General features: G+C 40.0%; 2 protein-coding genes across 2 annotated transcripts in view; one reads left to right on the top strand and one right to left on the bottom strand.

Annotated features, from left to right (window-relative positions):
- The window catches only part of EIF4E (eukaryotic translation initiation factor 4E), a 118,642-nt gene extending 100,368 nt beyond the window's left edge, over positions 1-18,274 (bottom strand). The window contains exon 1 of the mRNA XM_061192597.1: positions 18,034-18,274. Coding sequence (XP_061048580.1) covers positions 18,034-18,274 — 241 coding nt within the window. The remainder of the gene's footprint in view (positions 1-18,033) is intronic.
- Positions 17,724-19,861, top strand: part of METAP1 (methionyl aminopeptidase 1) — a 68,361-nt gene continuing 66,223 nt past the window's right edge. Inside the window, exon 1 of the mRNA XM_061192598.1 lies at positions 17,724-17,953. Coding sequence (XP_061048581.1) covers positions 17,840-17,953 — 114 coding nt within the window. The 5' untranslated portion in view covers positions 17,724-17,839. The remainder of the gene's footprint in view (positions 17,954-19,861) is intronic.

Here is a 19,861-nt window from a genome sequence, read left to right as displayed (position 1 = left end):
TTGTTTATCTTCTCAAAGAACCAGCTTTTAGTTTTATTGATCTTTGCTATTGTTTTCTTTTCATTTATTTCATTTATTTCTGCTCTGATCTTTATGATTTCTTTCCTTCTACTAACTTTGGTGTAAAGTTAGATTAGGTGTAGGTCCTTTAGGTGTAAGGTTAGATTATTTATTTGAGATTTTTCTTGTTTCTTGAGGTAGGATTGTATTGCTATAAACTTCCCTCTTAGAACTGCTTTTGCTGCATCCCATAGGTTTTGTATGGTCGTGTTTTCGTTGCAGTTTGTCTCTAGGTATTTTTTGATTTCCTTTTTGATTTCCTCAGTGATCTCTTGGTTATTTAGTAATGTATTGTTTAGCCTCCATGTGTTTGTAGTTTTTATATTTTTTTCCCTGTAACTGATTTCTAATCTCATAGTGTTGTGGTCGGAAAAGATGCTTGATATGATTTCAATTCTCTTAAATTTACCAAAGCTTGATTTTTGACCCAAGATGTGATCTATCCTGGAGAATGTTCTGTGCACACTTGAGAAGAAAGTGTAATCTGCTGTTTTTGGATGGAATGTCCTGTAAATATCAATTAAATCTATCTGGTCTATTGTGTCATTTAAAGCTTCTGTTTCCTTATTAGTTTTCTGTATGGATGATCTGCCCATTGGTGTTAAAGTGAGGTGTTAAAGTCCCCCACTATTATTGTGTTACTGGTGATTTCCTCTTTTATAGCTGTTAGCAGTTGCCTTATGTATTAAGGTGCTGCTATGTTGGGTGCGTATATATTTATAATTGTTATATCTTCTTCTTGGATTGATCCCTTGATCATTATGTAGTGTCCTTCCTTGTCTCTTGTAACATTCTTTATTTTAAAGTCTATTTTATCTGATATGAGTATTGCTACTCCAAGCTTTCTTTTGATTTCGATTTGCATGGAATATCTTTTTCCACCCCCTCACTTTCAGTCTGTATGTGTCCCTAGGTCTGAAGTGGGTCTCTTGTAGACAGCATATATATGGGTCTTGTTTTTGTATCCATTCAGGGAGCCTGTATCTTTTGGTTGGAGCATTTAATCCATTCACGTTTAAGGTAGTTATCGATATGTATGTTCCTATTCCCATTTTCTTAATTGTTTGGGGTTTGTTTTTGTAGGTTCTTTTCTTCTCTTGTGTTTCCCACTTAGAGAAGTTCCTTTAGCATTTGTTGTAGAGCTGGTTTGGTGGTGCTGAATTCTCTTAGCTTTTGCTTGTCTATAAAATTTTTGATTTCTCCATTGAATCTGAATGAGATCCTTGCAGGGTAGAGTAATCTTGGTTGTAGGTTCTTCCCTTTCATCACTTTAAGTATATCGTGCCACTCCCTTTTGGCTTGTAGAGTTTCTGTTGAGAAATCAGCTGTTAACCTTATGGGCATTCCCTTGTATGTTATTTGTCATTTTTCCCTTGTTGCTTTCAATATTTTTTCTTTGCTTTTAACGTTTGTCAATTTGATTACTATGTGTCTTGGTGTGTTTCTCCTTGGGTTTATTCTGCCTGGGACTGTCTACACTTCCTGGACTTGGGTGGCTATTTCCTTTCCCATGTTAGGAAGTTTTTGATGATAATCTCTTCAAATATTTTCTCAGGTCTTTTCTCTCTCTCTTCTCCTTCTGGGACACCTATAATGCAAATGTTGCTGCATTTAATGTTGTCCCAGAGGTGTCTTAGGCTGTCTTCATTTCTTTTCATTCTTTTTTCTTTATTCTGCTCTGTGGCAGTGAATTCCACCATTGTCTTCCAAGTCACTTATCTGTTCTTCTGCCTCAGTTATTCTGCTATTGATTCCTTCTAGTGTAGTTTTCATTTCAGTTATTGTATTGTTCATCTCTGTTTTTTTGTTCTTTAATTCTTCTAGGTGTTTGTTCTTTAATTCTTCTGGGTCTTTGTTAAATATTTTTTGCATCTTCTCGATCTTTGCCTCCATTCTTTTTCCAAGGTCCTGGATCATCTTCACTATCATTATTCTGAATTCTTTTTCTGTAAGGTTGCCTATCTCCAGTTCATTTAGTTGTTCTTCTGGGGTTTTATCTTGTTCCTTCATCTGGTACAAAGTCTTCTGCCTTTTCATTTTGTCTAGCTTTCTGTGAATGTGGTTTTCCTTCTACAGGCTGCAGAATTGTAGTTCTTTTTAAAAAATATTTATTTATTTATTTATTTTTGGCTGCTTTGGGTCTTCATTGCTGAGTGCGGGCTCTCTCTAGTTGCAGTGAGCGGGCGCTACTCTTCGTTGCGGTGCATGGGCTTCTCATTGTGGTGGCTTCTCTTGTTGTGGAGCATGGGCTCTAGGCGCACGAGCTTCAGTAGTTGTGGCACGAGGGCTTAAGTAGTTGTGGCTCTTGGGCTGTAGAACGCAGGCTCAGTAGTTGTGGCACACAGGCTTAGTTGCTCTGCGGCATATGGGATCTTCCTGGACCAGGGCTTGAACCCGTGTCCCCTGCATTGGCAGGCAGATTTTTAACTGTTGCGCCACCGGGGAAGCCCAGAATTGTAGTTCTTCTTGCTTCTGCTTTCTGCCCTCTGTTTCTTCTATAGTTTTTTTTTTTAAAATAAATTTATTTATTTATTTTTGGCTGCGTTGGGTGTTCATTGCTGTGTGCGGGCTTTCTCTAGTTGCGGTGAGAGGGGGCTACTCTTCATTGTGGTGTGTAGGCTTGTCATTGAGGTGGCTTCTCTTGTTGTAGAGCACAGGCTCTAAGCACGCAGGCTTCAGTAGTTGTGGCACACGGGCTTCAGCAGTTGTGGCTCACGGGCTCTAGAGTGCAGGCTCAGTAGTTGTGGTGCACGGGCTTAGTTGCTCCGTGGCATGTGGGATCTTCCAAGCCCAGGGTTCGAACCCGTGTCCCCTGCATTGGTAGGTGGATTCTTAACTACTGTGCCACCAGGGAAGTCCCTATGCTTCTGTTTTGAGTTGTGTTTGTTTCTGTAAATTTTTAAAAAATACTGTCCTTTCAGTTAACATAATGTAATAGCATTTATCTATGTTAACACGTATCTTTACAAACAATTTTAAAGGGCTGTACAATTTTCTATTAAATGTAGACTCCATGATTTATTTATCTAGTACCAGATCATTAGATATTTAGGTTAATCTAAATTTTAACTTTCATTAAGTATGCTACTGTGAATATCCTTCTGCATAGAAAATATTCTTAATTTTGAATTTTAGGTGATTTATTTAGGTTTTCTTCTCAGAAGAGAGATCAGATTTAAAGACCTTTTTTATAAAGGACATTAGAAATCTATTAGAATGCTTTGTTTTATGACACTTTTGCCAGCACTGAATAGTACTGTACATATGACTTCCTGTTAAACATGGCAGTGACCACTTATTTTTTCTTCTACTCAAAGCTTCATTAAAGAGTCAGTAAAAGAATAAAATATATATCAAAACCCACAAGATCAAAGAAAATGGGAATGAAAACATGAGATTTGCACAAGAGGAAACTGTGCCTCCAGGTGCTGACTGGGAGAAAAAAGTGAAAATATGCATATACAGTAGAAAGTAACACAACATTGTAAAGCAATTATACTCCAGTAAAGATGTTAAAAAAAAATTGAAAATATGAAGACTCTTTCCTGGGTGTTGAGGCTGTCAGATATACACACCTCTTTGGCAGGAGATAGGAGGACAATTTTCTTGAATGATTTAAGATCAGGAGAAAAAAACACCAAATAATAACATTTTGGGTTCCTAGCACAAGGGTTGGCTTGTATTCAGACAGAAAGTTGGAGAAGAGGAAGAACAGAAAATATTAAAAAGAGCATAAGAATCATATGGGACACTGATAAAGAAACTGAATATATGCGCAACTGAAATTTACTTTTAACATATGTGTAATGAGAGATACTAAGAATTTTCAAAATCTGACAAGAGATATAAAGCCGTACAGTCAATAAACTGTAGACTCTAGCAAATACAAAGAAAATCATGTCTGGCACATCATAGCAAAGCTAATGAACACCAAAGACAAAGAGGGAAACCTTAAAAGCATTCACAGGGAAAAAAAATCACTTTCAAAAGAACAACGATAAGACTATCACCACTAATTCCAGAACATTTTCATCACCTGAAAAGAAACCCTCAGTCACTCCCCATTCTCTCTTGTCCCTGTCCCCTGGAAACCACTAACTTAATTTCTGTCTCTATGGTTTTGCCTATTCTGGACATTTCATATAAATGAAATCATACAATATGTGGCTTTTTGTGTTTGGCTTCTTTCACTTAGCATAATGCTTTTGAGGCTTACCCATGTTGTAGCATGTACTTCATTCTTTTTATGGCTGAATACTATCCCATTATACAGATACAACACATTAAAAAATTCATTCAGCAGTAGGTGGACATTTGTGTGGTTTCCAACTTTTTGGAAGATAAATGTATGGGTTTTTTTCTGGACTCTCAATTCTATTCCACTGATTTATACATCTGTCTAGCCAGTAACCACACAGTTCTTTATTTTTCTTGAAAGAAGTTATCTATCCTTGATATTTATTTGATTCTTTCTGGAATCTTCAAGAATACAAACTCTGTGTTGTCTGTTGTTTACTGATCTAGCCTGAGATTCTATAATAATGCTTAGGATATGGTAGGTGCTCAATAAGTACATGATAAAGTTGAATTTGGACTTAGTCTTCTTTTTTAAATAATTTCTAAACACAGACTTAGAAAATCTTTCAGAGGTTTTCTAAATATCCAATTTTGTTTCTTTCAGTTATTCTTTGGCTAATTTTATTACCTTTAATTTTTTACTTTTCTTCTTTATTTTATTATTATTATTTTATAATTTTATTTTTGGCTGTGTTAGTTCTTCGTTGCTGCGTGCGGGCTTTTCTCTAGTTGTGGCGAGTGGGGCTACTCTTTGTTGCAGTGCGTGGACTTCTCATTGTGGTGGCTTCTCTTGCTGTGGAGCACGGGCTCTAGGTGTGTGGGCTTCAGTAGTTGTGGCACACGGGCTCAGTAGCTGTGGCTCGTGGGCTCTAGAGCACAGGCTCAGTAGTTGTGGCTCACGGGCTTAGTTGCTCCACGGCATGTGGGATCTTCCTGGACCATGGCTCGAACCCGTGTCCCCTGCATTGGCAGGCGGATTCTTAACCACTGTGCCACCAGGGAAGCCCTTTGCTTTTGTTCTTGATTTATCATTAAAATTTTTTTTTTTCCAAATTGCCACCTAATTTTCCTTAGATTATTTAGTCAAACATTCTTCCCCTTTATATTGATTTGTAATACTTTCATCATACATCATATGTGAATAAATTCTCTTATGTAGAAGGCAGGCAAGGAAAAACTAACTAGAAAGGGGATTAATCAGAATTTGAACTCAGTTATTCTTATTTTTTGGACTCTATCATTCTACTTTCTAGACTATTTTGTCCCATGGGACTATATTATTATACTGGTACCATATGTTGTTTTATATATGGTAAAATTAGGCTTCCCTTTTAATTTATTATTTCTCTTCCATAATCTTGTGCCTATCCTTGACTGTTTTAAAAAAATAAATAAAATTAAAAATCATTTCAACAATTAAGAAAACAATAATAACATCTCACTGATTTTAACTGTAATGATAACTAACTTATATAGTAACTTGGGATAAACTGACATTTAAAAAAAAAGTTTGTACACTTGAAACTAACACAAATTGTAAATCAACTATACGTCAATTAAAAACAAGTTTGTCTTCCTATATATAAATATTGTCTTTATATTTATTTAAGTCTCTCAATAAAATTTTCTAAATTTCCTCCTCTTGATATTAACACATTTCTCAGTAAGCTACTTGTTGGTAGTTTTAAAACTGGGTTTATAAAAGAAATATTTTTGTTATATTTTCTAGTTTATCTCTAGTAGATGTTTATTGATAAAGTGAGAAAAACACTCTCTTAAAAGTACTAACAAATATTTATCAAGTAATATTTGTGTCTATTTAAAATACGGTTTTAAATACAAATGTCTCATTTTAAATATTTTAAGAGCCTCTGTATTTATGTACAAGGTAGGTGTGGGAATTTTTCCCCCATCCTGATTGGTTGCAAATCAGGACCAACAGAAATTTTGTTATTCATACTCATAATTTAATAGAAGCATCTATTAAAATGCATTGGGTGCTTTACAATTTAATAAGAAGGAAAAGATGTCATTGCTTAGAATTGTAAACAGCCTGTTATAATCTGGTTATTTATAAATTGAAAAAGAATATTGCAGAAAAGCTATCTACAGCAACACAGTAAAGAATATACTGACTTTTAGAGAGGTTTTTAGCAAAACATGCTAATTCTATTTCATTTCATGAGTAAAAATTATTATTGGAGATATAATTTACAATATCATCTGATGAACACATACATATTGTATAGAAGCACACAGGGACATGTTTTATGTGGTTCATGGCTGAAATGTGAAATTGTGTAACCTCGCCCTTCTGTTATTTTGCTACTCCGTGTACATATACACATAAAAACACACACAAGTGTGTACAATGTTAATATTAATTGTAGAAACCACTTTCTAGTAGAATTAAAATGTGTACATGTTAAAATTAAAGCATTTTAATAAAGGTCAAGCTGTCCCCTCAAAATAGGTCAGGCAATTTTTGCAATACCTGTAGGTCAAGCACTGGCTCTGCCTATAACTAAAAAAAAAATTTATCATACCATGCATTAGAAAAATTAACTAGCAAAGCTACAGTAATCAAAACAGCATGGTACTGGCACAAAAACAGACACATAGATCAATGGAACAGATCTATGGACACATAGATCAAAGCCCAGAAAAAAACCCACACACTTATGGTCAATCTACAACAAAGAAGGCAAGAATACACAGTGGAGAAAAGACAGTCTCTTCAATAAGTGGTACTGGTGACTGCCCTGGTGGTCCAGTGGTTAAGAATCTGCGCTTCAACTGCATGGGGCACGGGTTTGATCCCTTGTCGGGGAACTAAGATCCCACATGCTGTGCGGCAAAAAAAAAAGGTGGTGCTGGGAAAACTGGACAGCTACACGTAAAAGAATGAAATTAGAACATTTTCTAACACTATATACAAAAATAAGCTCAAAATAGATTAAAGACCTAAATGTAAGACCGTATACTATAAAACTCCAGAGGAAAACATAGGCAGAACACTCTTTGATATAAATAGAAGCAATATTTTTTTAGATCCATCTCCTAGAATAATGGAAGTAAAAGCAAAAATAAACAAATGGGACCTAATTAAACTTAAAAGCTTTTGCACAGCAAAGGAAACCATAAACAAAACAAAAAGACAACTTAGGGACTGGGAGAAATTATTTGCCAACACTGTGACCAAAAAGGGTGTAATTTCCAAAATATATAAACAGCTCATAGAGCTCAGTATTAAAACAAACAAACAAACAAACAAAACCAAACAACCCAATCAGAAAATGGACAGCAGACCCAAATAGATATTTTTCCAAAGAGGAAATTGAGATGGGCAACAGGCACATGAAAAGATGCTCAACATCTCTAATCATCAGGGAAATGCAAATCAAAACTACAATGACATTTCACCTCACACCTGTCAGAATGGCCATCATAAAAAGTCTACAAATAACAAATGCTGGAGAGGGTGTGGAGAGAAGGGAACCCTCCTACATTGTTGGTGGGGATGTAAATTGGTGCAGCCACTATGGAGAACAGTATGGAGGTTTCTTGAAAAACTAAAAATAGAACTACCATATGATCCAGCAATCCCACTCCTGGGCATAGATCCGAAAAAGATGAAAACTCTAATTTGAAAAGATACATGCACCCCAATGTTCAATAGCAGCACTATTTACAATTGCCAAGACACAGAAGCAACCTAAACGTCCACCGACAGGTGAATGGATAAAGAAGATATATACAATGGAATACTACTCAACCATAAAAGAATGAAATAATGCCATTTGCTGCAACATGGATGGACCTAGAGATTATCATCCTAGGTGAAGTAAGTCAGACAGAGAAAGACAAACATATGATATCACATATGTGGAATCTAAAAAAATGATACAAGTGAACTTATTTACAAAACAGAAACGGACTCACAGACATAGAAAACAAATTTATGGTTACCAAAGGGGAAAGGGGTTGGGGGAGGGATAAATTAGGAGTTTGGGATTAACAGATATACACTACTATACATAAAATAGATTAAAAAACAAGGACCTACTGTATAGCACAGGGAACTATATTCAATACCGTGTAATAACCTATAATGGAACAGAATCTGAAAAAAGAATATATATATGTGTATATATGTGTGTGTGTATATATATATATATATATATATACACACGCATATATATATGAATCACTTTGCTGTACACCTGAACAAACACAACATTGTTAATCAACTATACTTCAATTAAAAAAAATTAAGCCATTACTGAGAAGCTAAAAAACAAAAGTGGATCTTAGGCTGCATTCATTTGTATATATTTCATTAATTTTCATGTATTTATTCTACAGATATTTAGTGAAAGTCATAGCAATGACTGGCTAGATGCTGATCAAGCTCATTTTCTCTTACTTTGAAGCTACAGGTAAACTATGTTTTTTAGCATCCCTTGGATGTGGCCAGTGACTGACTTCTGGCCAATGGGATGGGCTAAAGTGAACTACACTACTCCCAGCAGTGGCCTGTTAAATCTCATGCACAGGAAAGCTGCTGTGCCAGCCTATCCTTGGGTAAGGATTTCAAGGACCTAGGATGTGGTAGAGATAAATGATTGATCCGCAATCTCTGACTGACTGAGAGAGCAAGGCTTCCCTGACTGACCTACAACTGATGCTGACATAGGGAGATATAAATTCTGATTTTCTTAAGCCACTGAGTGTTTTGGGATCGTCTGTTACAGCAGTTAGCCTTCCCTGATTAATACTAATGCAATGCCTATACTGTGCCAGTCCCCATTCTGGGTACTAGGGACACAATAGCAAACAAACAAGAGAGACAAGGTTCTTGCTCTTACAGGATATGTTATATATAGAAGGGGGACAGACATAAACAGAGATCGTTTACTTTCATTGGTGCTTTCCAGTTTACAAAATGATTTCATAGACACCAATTCATTTGATTTTCATAACAATGTTCTACAGATGAGGAAACAAAAGCTGAAAGATTTTAATTGCTTTGCACGAGACAAAGGGTTTGGAACTAGACACATGGATCAGAGTTTTCTGACTCCCAGCCCATTGATAATACCATGATGCTTCTCAAGTATAAAAATATGACAGAGCAAGGAAAGTGTTAGTCCTTTTCAGAAAATTCTTTTATTCAATTTTATTTTAAAAATAACATATTATGCAGAAGTCTAAGAATCTTTATGGCAGCACTGTAGGAGAGGAAGTAGAGGGATGTGACTGGAGAGGGGTACACTGAGGACTTCAACCGTATTGGCCGTATTCCATTTCTTAAGAGAGGTGGTAGGTACAACATTATTCTGGGTGATCTTCCATTTGCCCCTCTGGATCCATTTTCCACCCTTCTCAATCTGGCCCTCTGCCCTTTGAGGCTGACTTGTATGGTTCACTGTAGATCAATGGGCTCCTTATCCTTGTAGCTTTTAGAAGATTGAAAGGGAGGAAGAGAATGAGGTCCCAGATTCCTGATTTTGGGGTGGCTTTGGGTTGGCTAGGTCTCTTAACCAAAAGTCACAGCTCCTGCTAGGAGGCCCTCTCCTCTCAGCTGACTCCGGGTTTTGCATTTATTTGCATTTGTTGTGTAGTGTACTGAAGTATCCAATAAGTTACTACCCAGGAGTCTCCACTGAATCCTGAACATCAGTTTCCATTCCTCGGGCCCCATGTAGGGTAGCAGACAGAACCAAAAAACTATTTTGCTGAATGTTAATAAACTTCTCAATTTTGGCCAGAAATATTTCTTCAGCAGGCACAAAGCATTCTTTAGCATCCATCAATAAAAATGCTACTCCAGAAAGAGGAAATATAGTTGATCCATTTTCCACTGAATCTGAATACAGAAACTTGTGGCTTTGATTTTCTAGGGCAGTTGCAACTTACTGTCCATTCCCCTTATTCCTTCAGACCAAGAAATGTAAATATTGCCTCACTGTTAACTCTCAGTTATTGTACTATTTCTTTTGGTTTTCCAAGACACTGTCCATGCCTTAGTATACAGTCTGTCTCTTTTATGGGCAGCGCCTTGAGGCTTGTGAAACTTCCCTAACCAGGGATTGAACCTGCGCCTCCTGCAGTGGAAGCTCAGAGTCTTAACCACTGGACCACCAGGGAAGTCCCTAGTTCCTTTATTAAATTCTTCACTCTTCTCAAATTACCCAGCTTGAGAGTATCTTCTGCTTCTTTCTGCGTTCTGATAGAACAGGTATTCTCCCCATCACCCCCAGCTCTCTCTCTCTTTCAATCAACACGTACACATATCTTTCTTCTTTTTTGAACATTTGACATAATTCATATTTGCAAAAAACTTAAGAAGGAAAAACATTTACTGAGCACTTATATGTCAAGAATTGTGATAGGGTTAACGGCTGGGAATAGAGAGAAAAATAAGATATAAACCCTCTTGTCACAGAAAGTTACAGTCTAGTAGGAGAGACAGGTGAAAGATTAAAGGTAATGAGTACAGTGGTTAAGAGCATGGGATTTGTAGTCAGACAGACTTGAACTCAAGTCCAGGCTCAGCCACCTACTGGTTATGTGAACTTGGGCTAGAGAGATAAAAATGGGATTAGTACTAGTACCTTCCTCATAGGGTCCTTATGTGGATTAAAAGTAAACCCATTAGTATCTATACTTACTTATACATATGATCATATGCTTAGCATATAGTAAGTTCTTAATAAATGTTACTTAAAATTATCCTTAATGGCAACAATAGCAACTTGTACCTGGTTTAGAGGTAGCACAGTGGAAGCCACTGATTAACTAGAGCTGTGGAGGTCAGCAAAAATTTAATGGGTAAAGTGATATCTGAGCTGGATCTTGAAGAAATAGAATTATAATTTCACCAAGAGATCAAATAGGGATCAAATATAACCCATTTCCTTTACAGCAAAAACATTTTTTTTCTTTTGGTCCAAGATCCAACCCAGTTTCAAGTGTTACATTTAATTGTTATGTCTCTTTAGTCTCTTTTGATCTGGAATAGTTCCTCAAATCTTTCCCTGTTGGGTCATTGGCATTTTGAAGAGTACAGGTCAATTATACAGGTTGATTGTCTTCTGTTTGAGTTTGTCTTATGTTTCCTCATGATTAGAATCAATTATGCATTTCTGGCAAGAACACCACAAAAGATATACCATGTTCTCAGTGTTTCATATTAGGAGGTGCACAAAGTTGATTTGTCCTCTTCCTGGTGATTTTAACTTTGATAACATAGTTAAGAAAACACCGGGCTTCCCTGGTGGCGCAGTGGTTGAGAATCCGCCTGCCAATGCAGGGGACACGGGTTCGAGCCCTGGTCTGGGAGGATCCCACATGCCGCGGAGCAACTGGGCCCGTGAGCCACAATTACTGAGCCTGCACATCTAGAGCCTGTGCTCCACAACAAGAGAGGCCGCGATAGTGAGAGGCCCGCGCACCGCGATGAAGAGTGGCCCTCGCTTGCCGCAACTAGAGAAAGCCCTCGCACAGAAATGAAGACCCAACACAGCCATAAATAAATAAATAAATAAATTTAAAAAAAAAAAACAAGAAAGCACCTGCAATGTTTCTCAGCTGTGAAGTTACCATTTTGCCTTTTTAAATGATAAATATTTTGTAGGGAGTTACACTGAGGCTATGTAAATATCCTGTTCCTTAACAAATTCTCCCCCAATCGTTTTAGCACCCACTGATGGCTCCTGCCTAAAAAAGTATTACTATAATGGTTGCCGAACGGTGATTTTCTAATGATTTCATTTCTTCCACACTTATTATCTGACATTCTATTATAAAGAAGTGCTTACTTTTGCCCCTCATTTGTGTGTTTATTTATGTGTTTTTATCAGTATGGGCTCATGAACGACCATTTTTTAAATGGGTTATAATCTGATACTATCATTATTTATTCTGATGCTCAGATTGCCTCCAGTTTGGCCAGTGGGAGCTCCTTCAAATTGTCTACTTTTTATACTTTCCATCATTTATTTATTTTTATTTATTAAAAAAATATTTATTTGTTTATTTATATTTTTGGCTGCATCAGGTCTTAGTTGCACGGGTCTCCATCATTTTTGAGCTTTACTTTATGTTCTGGTACAATGAGACTTTACAGACTTATCTTGTACCTCCCCTGCTCCTGGAATGAGCCAGTTCTCCAAGGAGCTCTGATTCCTTTTAGTGGGGAATGGTATTTAGAAACCAAGACCTGGAAATCAGATGCGCTCATTGCCATTAGGCCCTCTCAGTGGGCAAAGCGTTACTTACACAAACACACACACACATGTCTATATTATCTATCTATCAAAATTTGAGTTCACACTGATACTTCTAATTCCAGTACAACACTACATGATTCATTCTAGCCTTCAGCCTTTCCATATTTTAAACTCCCTCCTTAGTGAAAAATTTGACTCTCAGTATCTTTAATTTAATTACTTATTTTCTTATTTCCCCTTTATGTACCAAGCCCCTGATCCTTGATTATCTCCTTAGCTTTGGCTTTGGTGGTCCCACAGATCCCCTTAGCTCTGACTGTTTCATTGGCCCCAATTCTGCGAGCTCTGGTCACCTCTTTGACCCTGGCTCCAGCTTCATAGGCCCCATATTAGTGAAAGATGTTAAGCAGGGGAAAGGCATGATCAGATTTGTCTCTTAGAACAATCAGTTTGATGGCAGGGATCAGATTCAATGGAATTAGAGGTAGTTAAGAGGCTACTGTAAAGCTTAGGCTTAAAACGGCCTCAACTAAAACTAAAGCCGGAGTATAGAGAGAACACATAAAACAAATATTTAGAAGATAAAACCTATAGGATTGAGTAATTAATTTGATGTAGGGGCATACGGAAGAAGAGAGAGCCTAATTTTTTTTTTTTTGGCCACACTGCATGGCTTGCAGGATCTCAGTTCCCCGACCAGGGATTGAACCCAGGCCATGGCAGCGAAAGTACCAAATCCTAACCACTAGACCACCAGGGAACTCCTGAGAGAGCCTAATTTTTAACTTGGGAGATAACAGTAGAAAGGATGTCACTAAAAAAAATAGGAAATTCAGGAGAAAAAGCAGATTTAAAGGGGGTGGCAAAAGTGCCAAATAGAGGACAATTGTTTATTTTTGACCATGTTGAATGTGAACTGTCTGTGGACATTTGAAGCAGAATAGCAAGTTGGGCAGATGGCTTTGGGCATGTGCTTAGACACTACCTGAAAAATGCTTTTCTCTGTGCAAAAGTCCAGGGAAACAAGTGCCTCCAGGGCCAAAGGACTCTCAGAAATGCCAAATTCTCATCTGAGACTCTGAAGTCCATTCTTCTGTCTGGAAGTGGGTTTGCTGAACTTTGCCCAAGGTAATTAAAACAGAAACCGATGTCCAATGGGGATTTTGACTTAAAAATCTCAGAAGGAAGAGAAGAATAAAACAGGACTATGTCTGACATAATTTTATAAAAATCTATGTTTTGTCACTTTTTCATGCTTAAACAAAAGCATAAAATTGCTTATCTTAAGAACAGCCAGGGACTTCCCTGGTGGCACAGTGTTTAAGAATCCACCTGCCAATGCAGGGGACAACGGGTTCGAGCCCTGGTCCGGGAAGATCCCACATGCCGCGGAGCAACTAAGCCCGTGTGCCACAACTACTGAGCCTGCGCTCTAGAGCCCACGAGCCACAACTACTGAGCCCATGTGCCACAACTACTGAAGCCGTGTGCCTAGAGCCCGTGCTCCTCAACAAGAGAAGCCACCGCAATGAGAAGCCCGCGCACCGCAACAAAGAGTAGCCCCCGCTCACCGTAACTAGAGAAAGCCCGCGTGCAGCAAAGAGACCCAACACAGCCAAAAAAACTCAAAAAAAACCACCCCAAAACCAAAACCAGCCATAAAGGTGTTCTTAAGAAGTTTTTGTCACTCAACAGCTTGTCTTGTGGGGTGAAGGGGACCAAAGAAAGAGGAGCTGATGGCAAGGCTAACTAGTATTGATAATGACTATAACTTATCGGTCTCTTAAGCACTTCACAAAGTCTTTCCAAATTAATTATGACAAAACTCTATGAGGTAGGTACTCTAATCTGTATTTTTCTGATATGGAAAATGAGGTTAAACAAGTGGCCCATGGAAACATGACTAAGGGAGGGGGTATGTAGGTAGAGGTTTCAACTCAGGTGTGCCTATCTTAATACAACATCTGGGCTCTTAACTGCCCCAAGCACTGCTTTCCTAATGATGCAAGGAAGCAGCAGCCTCCAGAGGAGATGGCCAGCAAGAGCAGGAGAGTTTCTAGTCTCCCTGTGCCTGCGAAGAACCCTGAGGGTCTTTTGAACTAGAATTTTCAGAAATTCCTGTTCCTCTATTTGATTAGCTCAGTCCTGGACACAACCCATCAGAGGTCAACAAACTGGAATTCCTCCAGAGTAGATGGACAAAGATTACAAGGGATCTAAACATACTATAAAATACAAGGGAATATTGTAAGAACTGACAAACCATAAGACATGATAGTACCAAATACATAAAGAGCTATCATATAGAAAAGGAATGGGACTTACTGTTTCTCTAAATCTAAGAGTAATCCATGGCATAGTGCTATGTGAAAATGCAGAGCAAAATATTCCATCAATGACTGCAAATATGTAAACATTTAATATGCAAGTGAATAAGGATTGAAGGTAACTAGGACAGATGAAACATTGATGTGTTTAGGTGATGGTACTGTGGCCAATTTGCGTCGACTCTTTTTTTAGTATTGTTCTGCAAAAAAGAAATTTTAACAAATAAAAGCAAACACATAAAAGAAGAAATGGAAGTGCTATAATCATAGAAAAATGTTCAGCCTTACTATAATCTAATAACAAATAGATTTACATATTTATCAAAATGAAAAACATTAAAAATAGATAATACCTAGCACTAGTAAGGTCTCAGGAAATAAGATCTCTAATACAGTTCTGACTAGAGTGTAAATTTGTACACACTTTCTGAGGAAAAATTTGGCAAACTATATAAAAAAGAATAAACAACAGTGACAATCCTTTGATGCAGCAATTCCACTTTTAAGACTATATCCTAAGTAAGGATTTACGTAAAGTTCGAACTAAAAAGGTACTCACAGAAGCCTTGTTTATAATCCATAACAATTAAAAATAACCTAAATGTCTATTATTAGTTAATTTGGCTCAGTAAATTATACAATAGAATATTATGCAGGCATTAAAATTATGTGCAAAAAGTACATATATATATATTTTTTTGATTGCACTGCGCAGCATATGGGGTCTTAGTTTCCCAACCAGGGATCAAACTGTGACCCCTGCAGCGGAAGTGTGGAGTCCTAACCACTGGACCACCAGGGAATTCCCTGGAAAAAAGTATATCTATGGCAATAAAGGAAGTTCACAACTTGAACAAAACAGGTAACTAAATACTCTGCATAGTACGGTCCAGTTTTTGTTTAAAAATATTCTATATATGTGTACTATATGTGCATATACACATAGCATATAGACATACACATACATATATACATATATTTGGTGCTTGATTTCTTTTTTGCTTATGTGTATATAACATTTTAAAATTTATTATTTGATTTTATTACATTATTTTATTGCTTATATAACAAAACAAAGTAATTAAAAATAAAATATGAGGGCTTCCGTGGTGGCGCACCGGTTAAGAATCCGCCTGCCAATGCAGGGCACCGGGTTCGAGCCCTGGTCCGGGAAGATCCCACATGCCGCGGAGCAACTAAGCCCGTGTGCCACAACTACTGAGCCTGCGCTCTAGAGCCCACGAGCTACAACTACTGAGCCCACGTGCCACAACTACTGAAGCCCACGTGCCTAGAGCCCGTGCTCTGCAACAAGAGAAGCCGCGACAATGAGAAGCCCGCGCACCGCAACTAGAGAAAGCCTGCGCACAGCAACCAAGACCCAACACAGCCAAAAAAAAAAAAAAAAAAAGAGCTTTTCTCATCTATCAAATATGGAAAGTTTTAAAAAAATATGGATTAGATAACACAAAGTTCACAGCACTTAGTTTGTAATGGAGCAGGACCCTATGGGGCCTTCCCGGGACAGGCCTTTTCTCATATCCTCTTCTTTAGTTCCTCTCTGAAGTACCTAGATAACAGCATTTCATGCACATTTCCGGAGTTGTTTTACAGATGTGAAAACCCCCCACTGAAAGGAAGGTATTAACTACTTGATGACCATGAGCATATAGCCCCAGGCCTCCCCATAGCCTAAGGACTGATAATGTTAATCCCTGTGACACCTCCCTGTTGCCTTCACCTTCAGCCAATCAGAGAACTGTGCATGAGCTGATTACATACCTTGCAACTCCTCCCCCCCCTCCCCACACACTCACCTGGCTTTTAAAAAAATGCTTTGCTGAAACCCTTCAAGGAGTTTGGGGTTTTTTTTAGAGCAATGAGTCACCGGTCTCCTTAGTGGCCCTGCTATAAACCTTTCTCTGCTCCAAACGCCCACGTTTTGGTTTCTTTGCCCTCACTGTGCGTTGGGCACACGAACTTGTGCTAACAAGTTGATGATCAATAAATACTTCCTAAATGGGAAGGAAATCTAAAAAAGAGTGGATATATGTATACATATAACTGATTCATTTTACGGTACAGCTGAAACTAACAAAACATTGTAAAGCAACTAAACTTCAATAAAAATTATTTAAAAAATTTATCAGAAAAAAAAAATACTAGTTCCTCTCTCTTCCCTGGTGACAGGAGGTATTCAAGCACAAATTAGAAAATGGCAGGTCTGGGATGTAGTTGAAGAGATTTAGGCAAGAGGTTTCATTAGATGAACTCTAAAGCTCCTTTCAACTCCGACATTTCATGATCAACACAATTTTCCCCTGTTTACCTCTTAAACTATCAACTGGGATAATACAAAAAACTACGGTTTGTATTGACTATCTAGTAGCTGTGTTACCATCAGTAGCACTGTACATTGTGAATGGAGGGGCGGTGGTGTGAAAAAAAATCCGGCACGAGGGAAGCCAGACGCAAGTCCCAGCCCACCTCTCCATTGACAGTTCCCTGGCTTCCTTTTTTTGTGAATGAGTGGTGGTCCTCAGGCCTCAGATCAGACACTATCCGCGAGAAACAGAACTTTAAAAAGGGAATTACTTTCCTTTTCCAAGGAGTTGCCGGGTGGACCAACACAGAGGAATGGAGCGCCCTTTCCAACCGCCCGAGAGTATCGGAGACGGTCAAGACCCTGGGATCCAGTCTGTAAAGGACGACTGGGGAGCTCTCTCTAGGCACTGAGAGGGCCTCTCCCAGTTGGCCGCACCGGGCCTTCTCCGCCGGGCGCCGGGAGGTCGCGCTGGCCGCGGCTACAAGCAGGACAGCGCGGAGGGGCCGAACGCTCTGCCAGGTACCCTTACGGCCCCCACGTGCACGCCGGCCGCGAAAAGGCTGGGGCCTCGGGTGGGGGCGGGGCCAAGGCCGCGGGGCGGGGCTCCAGCTGCGCGCGCGCGGGGCGGGGGCGGGGCGCGCAGCGTGGTCTGGGCAGGCCCGGCGCTCCTCCTCCTCCCGCGCCCAGGCCTGGCGGGCCGAGCTCCTCCCCCGGCTCGGCCTCTCTTCCCACCCCTGCCCTCCTTCTGCCCAGCAGTTCCTCCTTCCCTCCTCCCCCTCTTCCTCGGTGAGGTGCTCCTCCATCAGCCAGCCAGCATGGCGGCCGTGGAGACGCGTGTGTGCGAGACGGACGGTTGCAGCAGTGAGGCCAAGCTCCAGTGTCCCACCTGCATCAAGCTGGGCATACAGGGCTCGTACTTCTGCTCGCAGGTAGACTCCCGCTCCCCAGCGGCGCCGCTGCCGCCCCCCCCTCCCCTCTCCGCCTGACCTCGCGGCCGGTCGGGACACGCTCCTCCTCTTCCCCCCGCGGCCGCGCCGGTCGCGCTTCCTCCTCCCCACAGTCTGAAGCGCCGCCGCCCCCTCTCTCCTCCGGGGGATCTGGGGCCCCACCGGACCCCGGCCGCGCGGGGCGCACGCTGGGTAGGGGCGCGGGCGGCCGCGGCCATGTGGGCTGGGGGCGGAAGCGGACTTGCCTTGGGTCGCTCGGCCGCGCTGGGGCCCCGCGTTGCGGGGCCGGTTCTCACCGCTCATCCTCTGCCCGGGCTGGGGCTGCCAGGTGTGCGGGCTACCCGGGACAGGTGGGGACGCCGGGGGAAGGGGGCAGCCCCAGCTGTGCGAGTCGTCACCGCTGCACCTCCCGGCAGGGCTCTGGTCTTGGTCGCTGAAGGGTGCGGGGCCGGGTAGTCACTCTGGTCCCTACGGGACTGGGGGTCGGAAGAGACCCGCTGGCCTTTGAAGAGTGAGTTACCTGGGACGGTGGGGGTCGCAGAGAGGAGGTATACTAGCTCCAGCCCCACCCACCTCTGTCAGTAGGTTTTACTGCTGCGCATTGACACTTCGGCAACTTTGGGGTTGGGGATGGAGAGGGATCTGTGTAATTCATTCTTTTCCTTTGGCATCCAGAATTATTAATTTACAAAACCATAAGTTAACAGTATGAGTCACCTCTGACTTACTGAATTTCCCACTGAGTGAAAAAGACAGTTCCATTAAGAGTTATGCTTTAAAGCCGTAGTGTATTTTAACAAGTTTTGTGCGGTGGAGCAAAGCCAGCACTGAATGGGGTCCGGACTGAAACGTGTGCTGGTGTTTATGTTTACTGAAGAGCACTTGTGTTCCGGCTGCATTTAGACGCTCGGAGTATTGGCCCGGCGGCATTGGTACGGCTTTTAGTTACAGTCCGGATTTGTTGAAGAGAGGCACGTGAATATTCAGGTACTAAATCGGTAGTGTCCCGCGGGGAGGAGAGCATGAACAAAGAGTCTGAAGGCACGGTCAGGGCCCTGCCCTTGCCGTTGACTGTGAGATCTTGAACTAGTCAAGTTACTTAATCTTTCTGAGCACCTCTGTACAGAGGGGAAGATGATACTTTTACTTGCATATTTCACAAGGTTGTTCTGAGGCCCAAATTATCCAGTGAATGTGAAATCTTGGTAAAACCTAAGGAGGTTCTTTTTAAAGGCCGTCAGTACACTGTAGCACTGTTATATATAAAAATATAAACGAATAGAAGGAAAACAAATATATGAGCAATAATATAAATATTTCAAATATAAAATGTGTAAACATAAAGATGTATGTAAAATTAACGTATAAATAAAATCCTTAAGGTCCAACACTTGTAGATAAGCCGTTGTAAGAGATCCTAGTTATGTTATACAGGTGTTGTTTTCAGATAGGATATGATCCTTGACCTTGTTAGTATCATTTGGAAAAAGTTGCATATGGAGAAGTGTTGCTCATTTAAAAAATAGCATTGGGACTACTCAACATGCTAAAACTGGTCTGAGTCCTTTTGTTTCTTTAAAATAATTTTCAAATTCTATAATTTGTTGAGGCCTGTGTGGGACCTGGACTTAAAACAAAAAAACAGTAGTTTATCTTTGGAAATTGTGTACCGCATGAGTAGACTAATGTGGTTTATGTTGTGCTTAAATTTAGTTGGCATTTGGTAATGTTAAGTGAATTAATATGTACACAGACTTACCTGCTGGGATTTTAAAAAGATACTATGCAGCCATATTCATCAGGGATGGGTGATATTCTCTTACGCATGGTATTATTCAGTAGAAAGAACATTGGCTCATTGGGGTTTATGGAAAAATGCCAACACATTTG

The sequence above is a fragment of the Eubalaena glacialis genome, chromosome 5 (genome assembly GCF_028564815.1).
Source record: "Eubalaena glacialis isolate mEubGla1 chromosome 5, mEubGla1.1.hap2.+ XY, whole genome shotgun sequence".
Lineage (NCBI taxonomy): Eukaryota > Metazoa > Chordata > Mammalia > Artiodactyla > Balaenidae > Eubalaena > Eubalaena glacialis.
The sequence above is the reverse complement of the archived record's forward strand: the minus strand, read 5'-3'. Positions and strand labels throughout refer to the sequence as shown.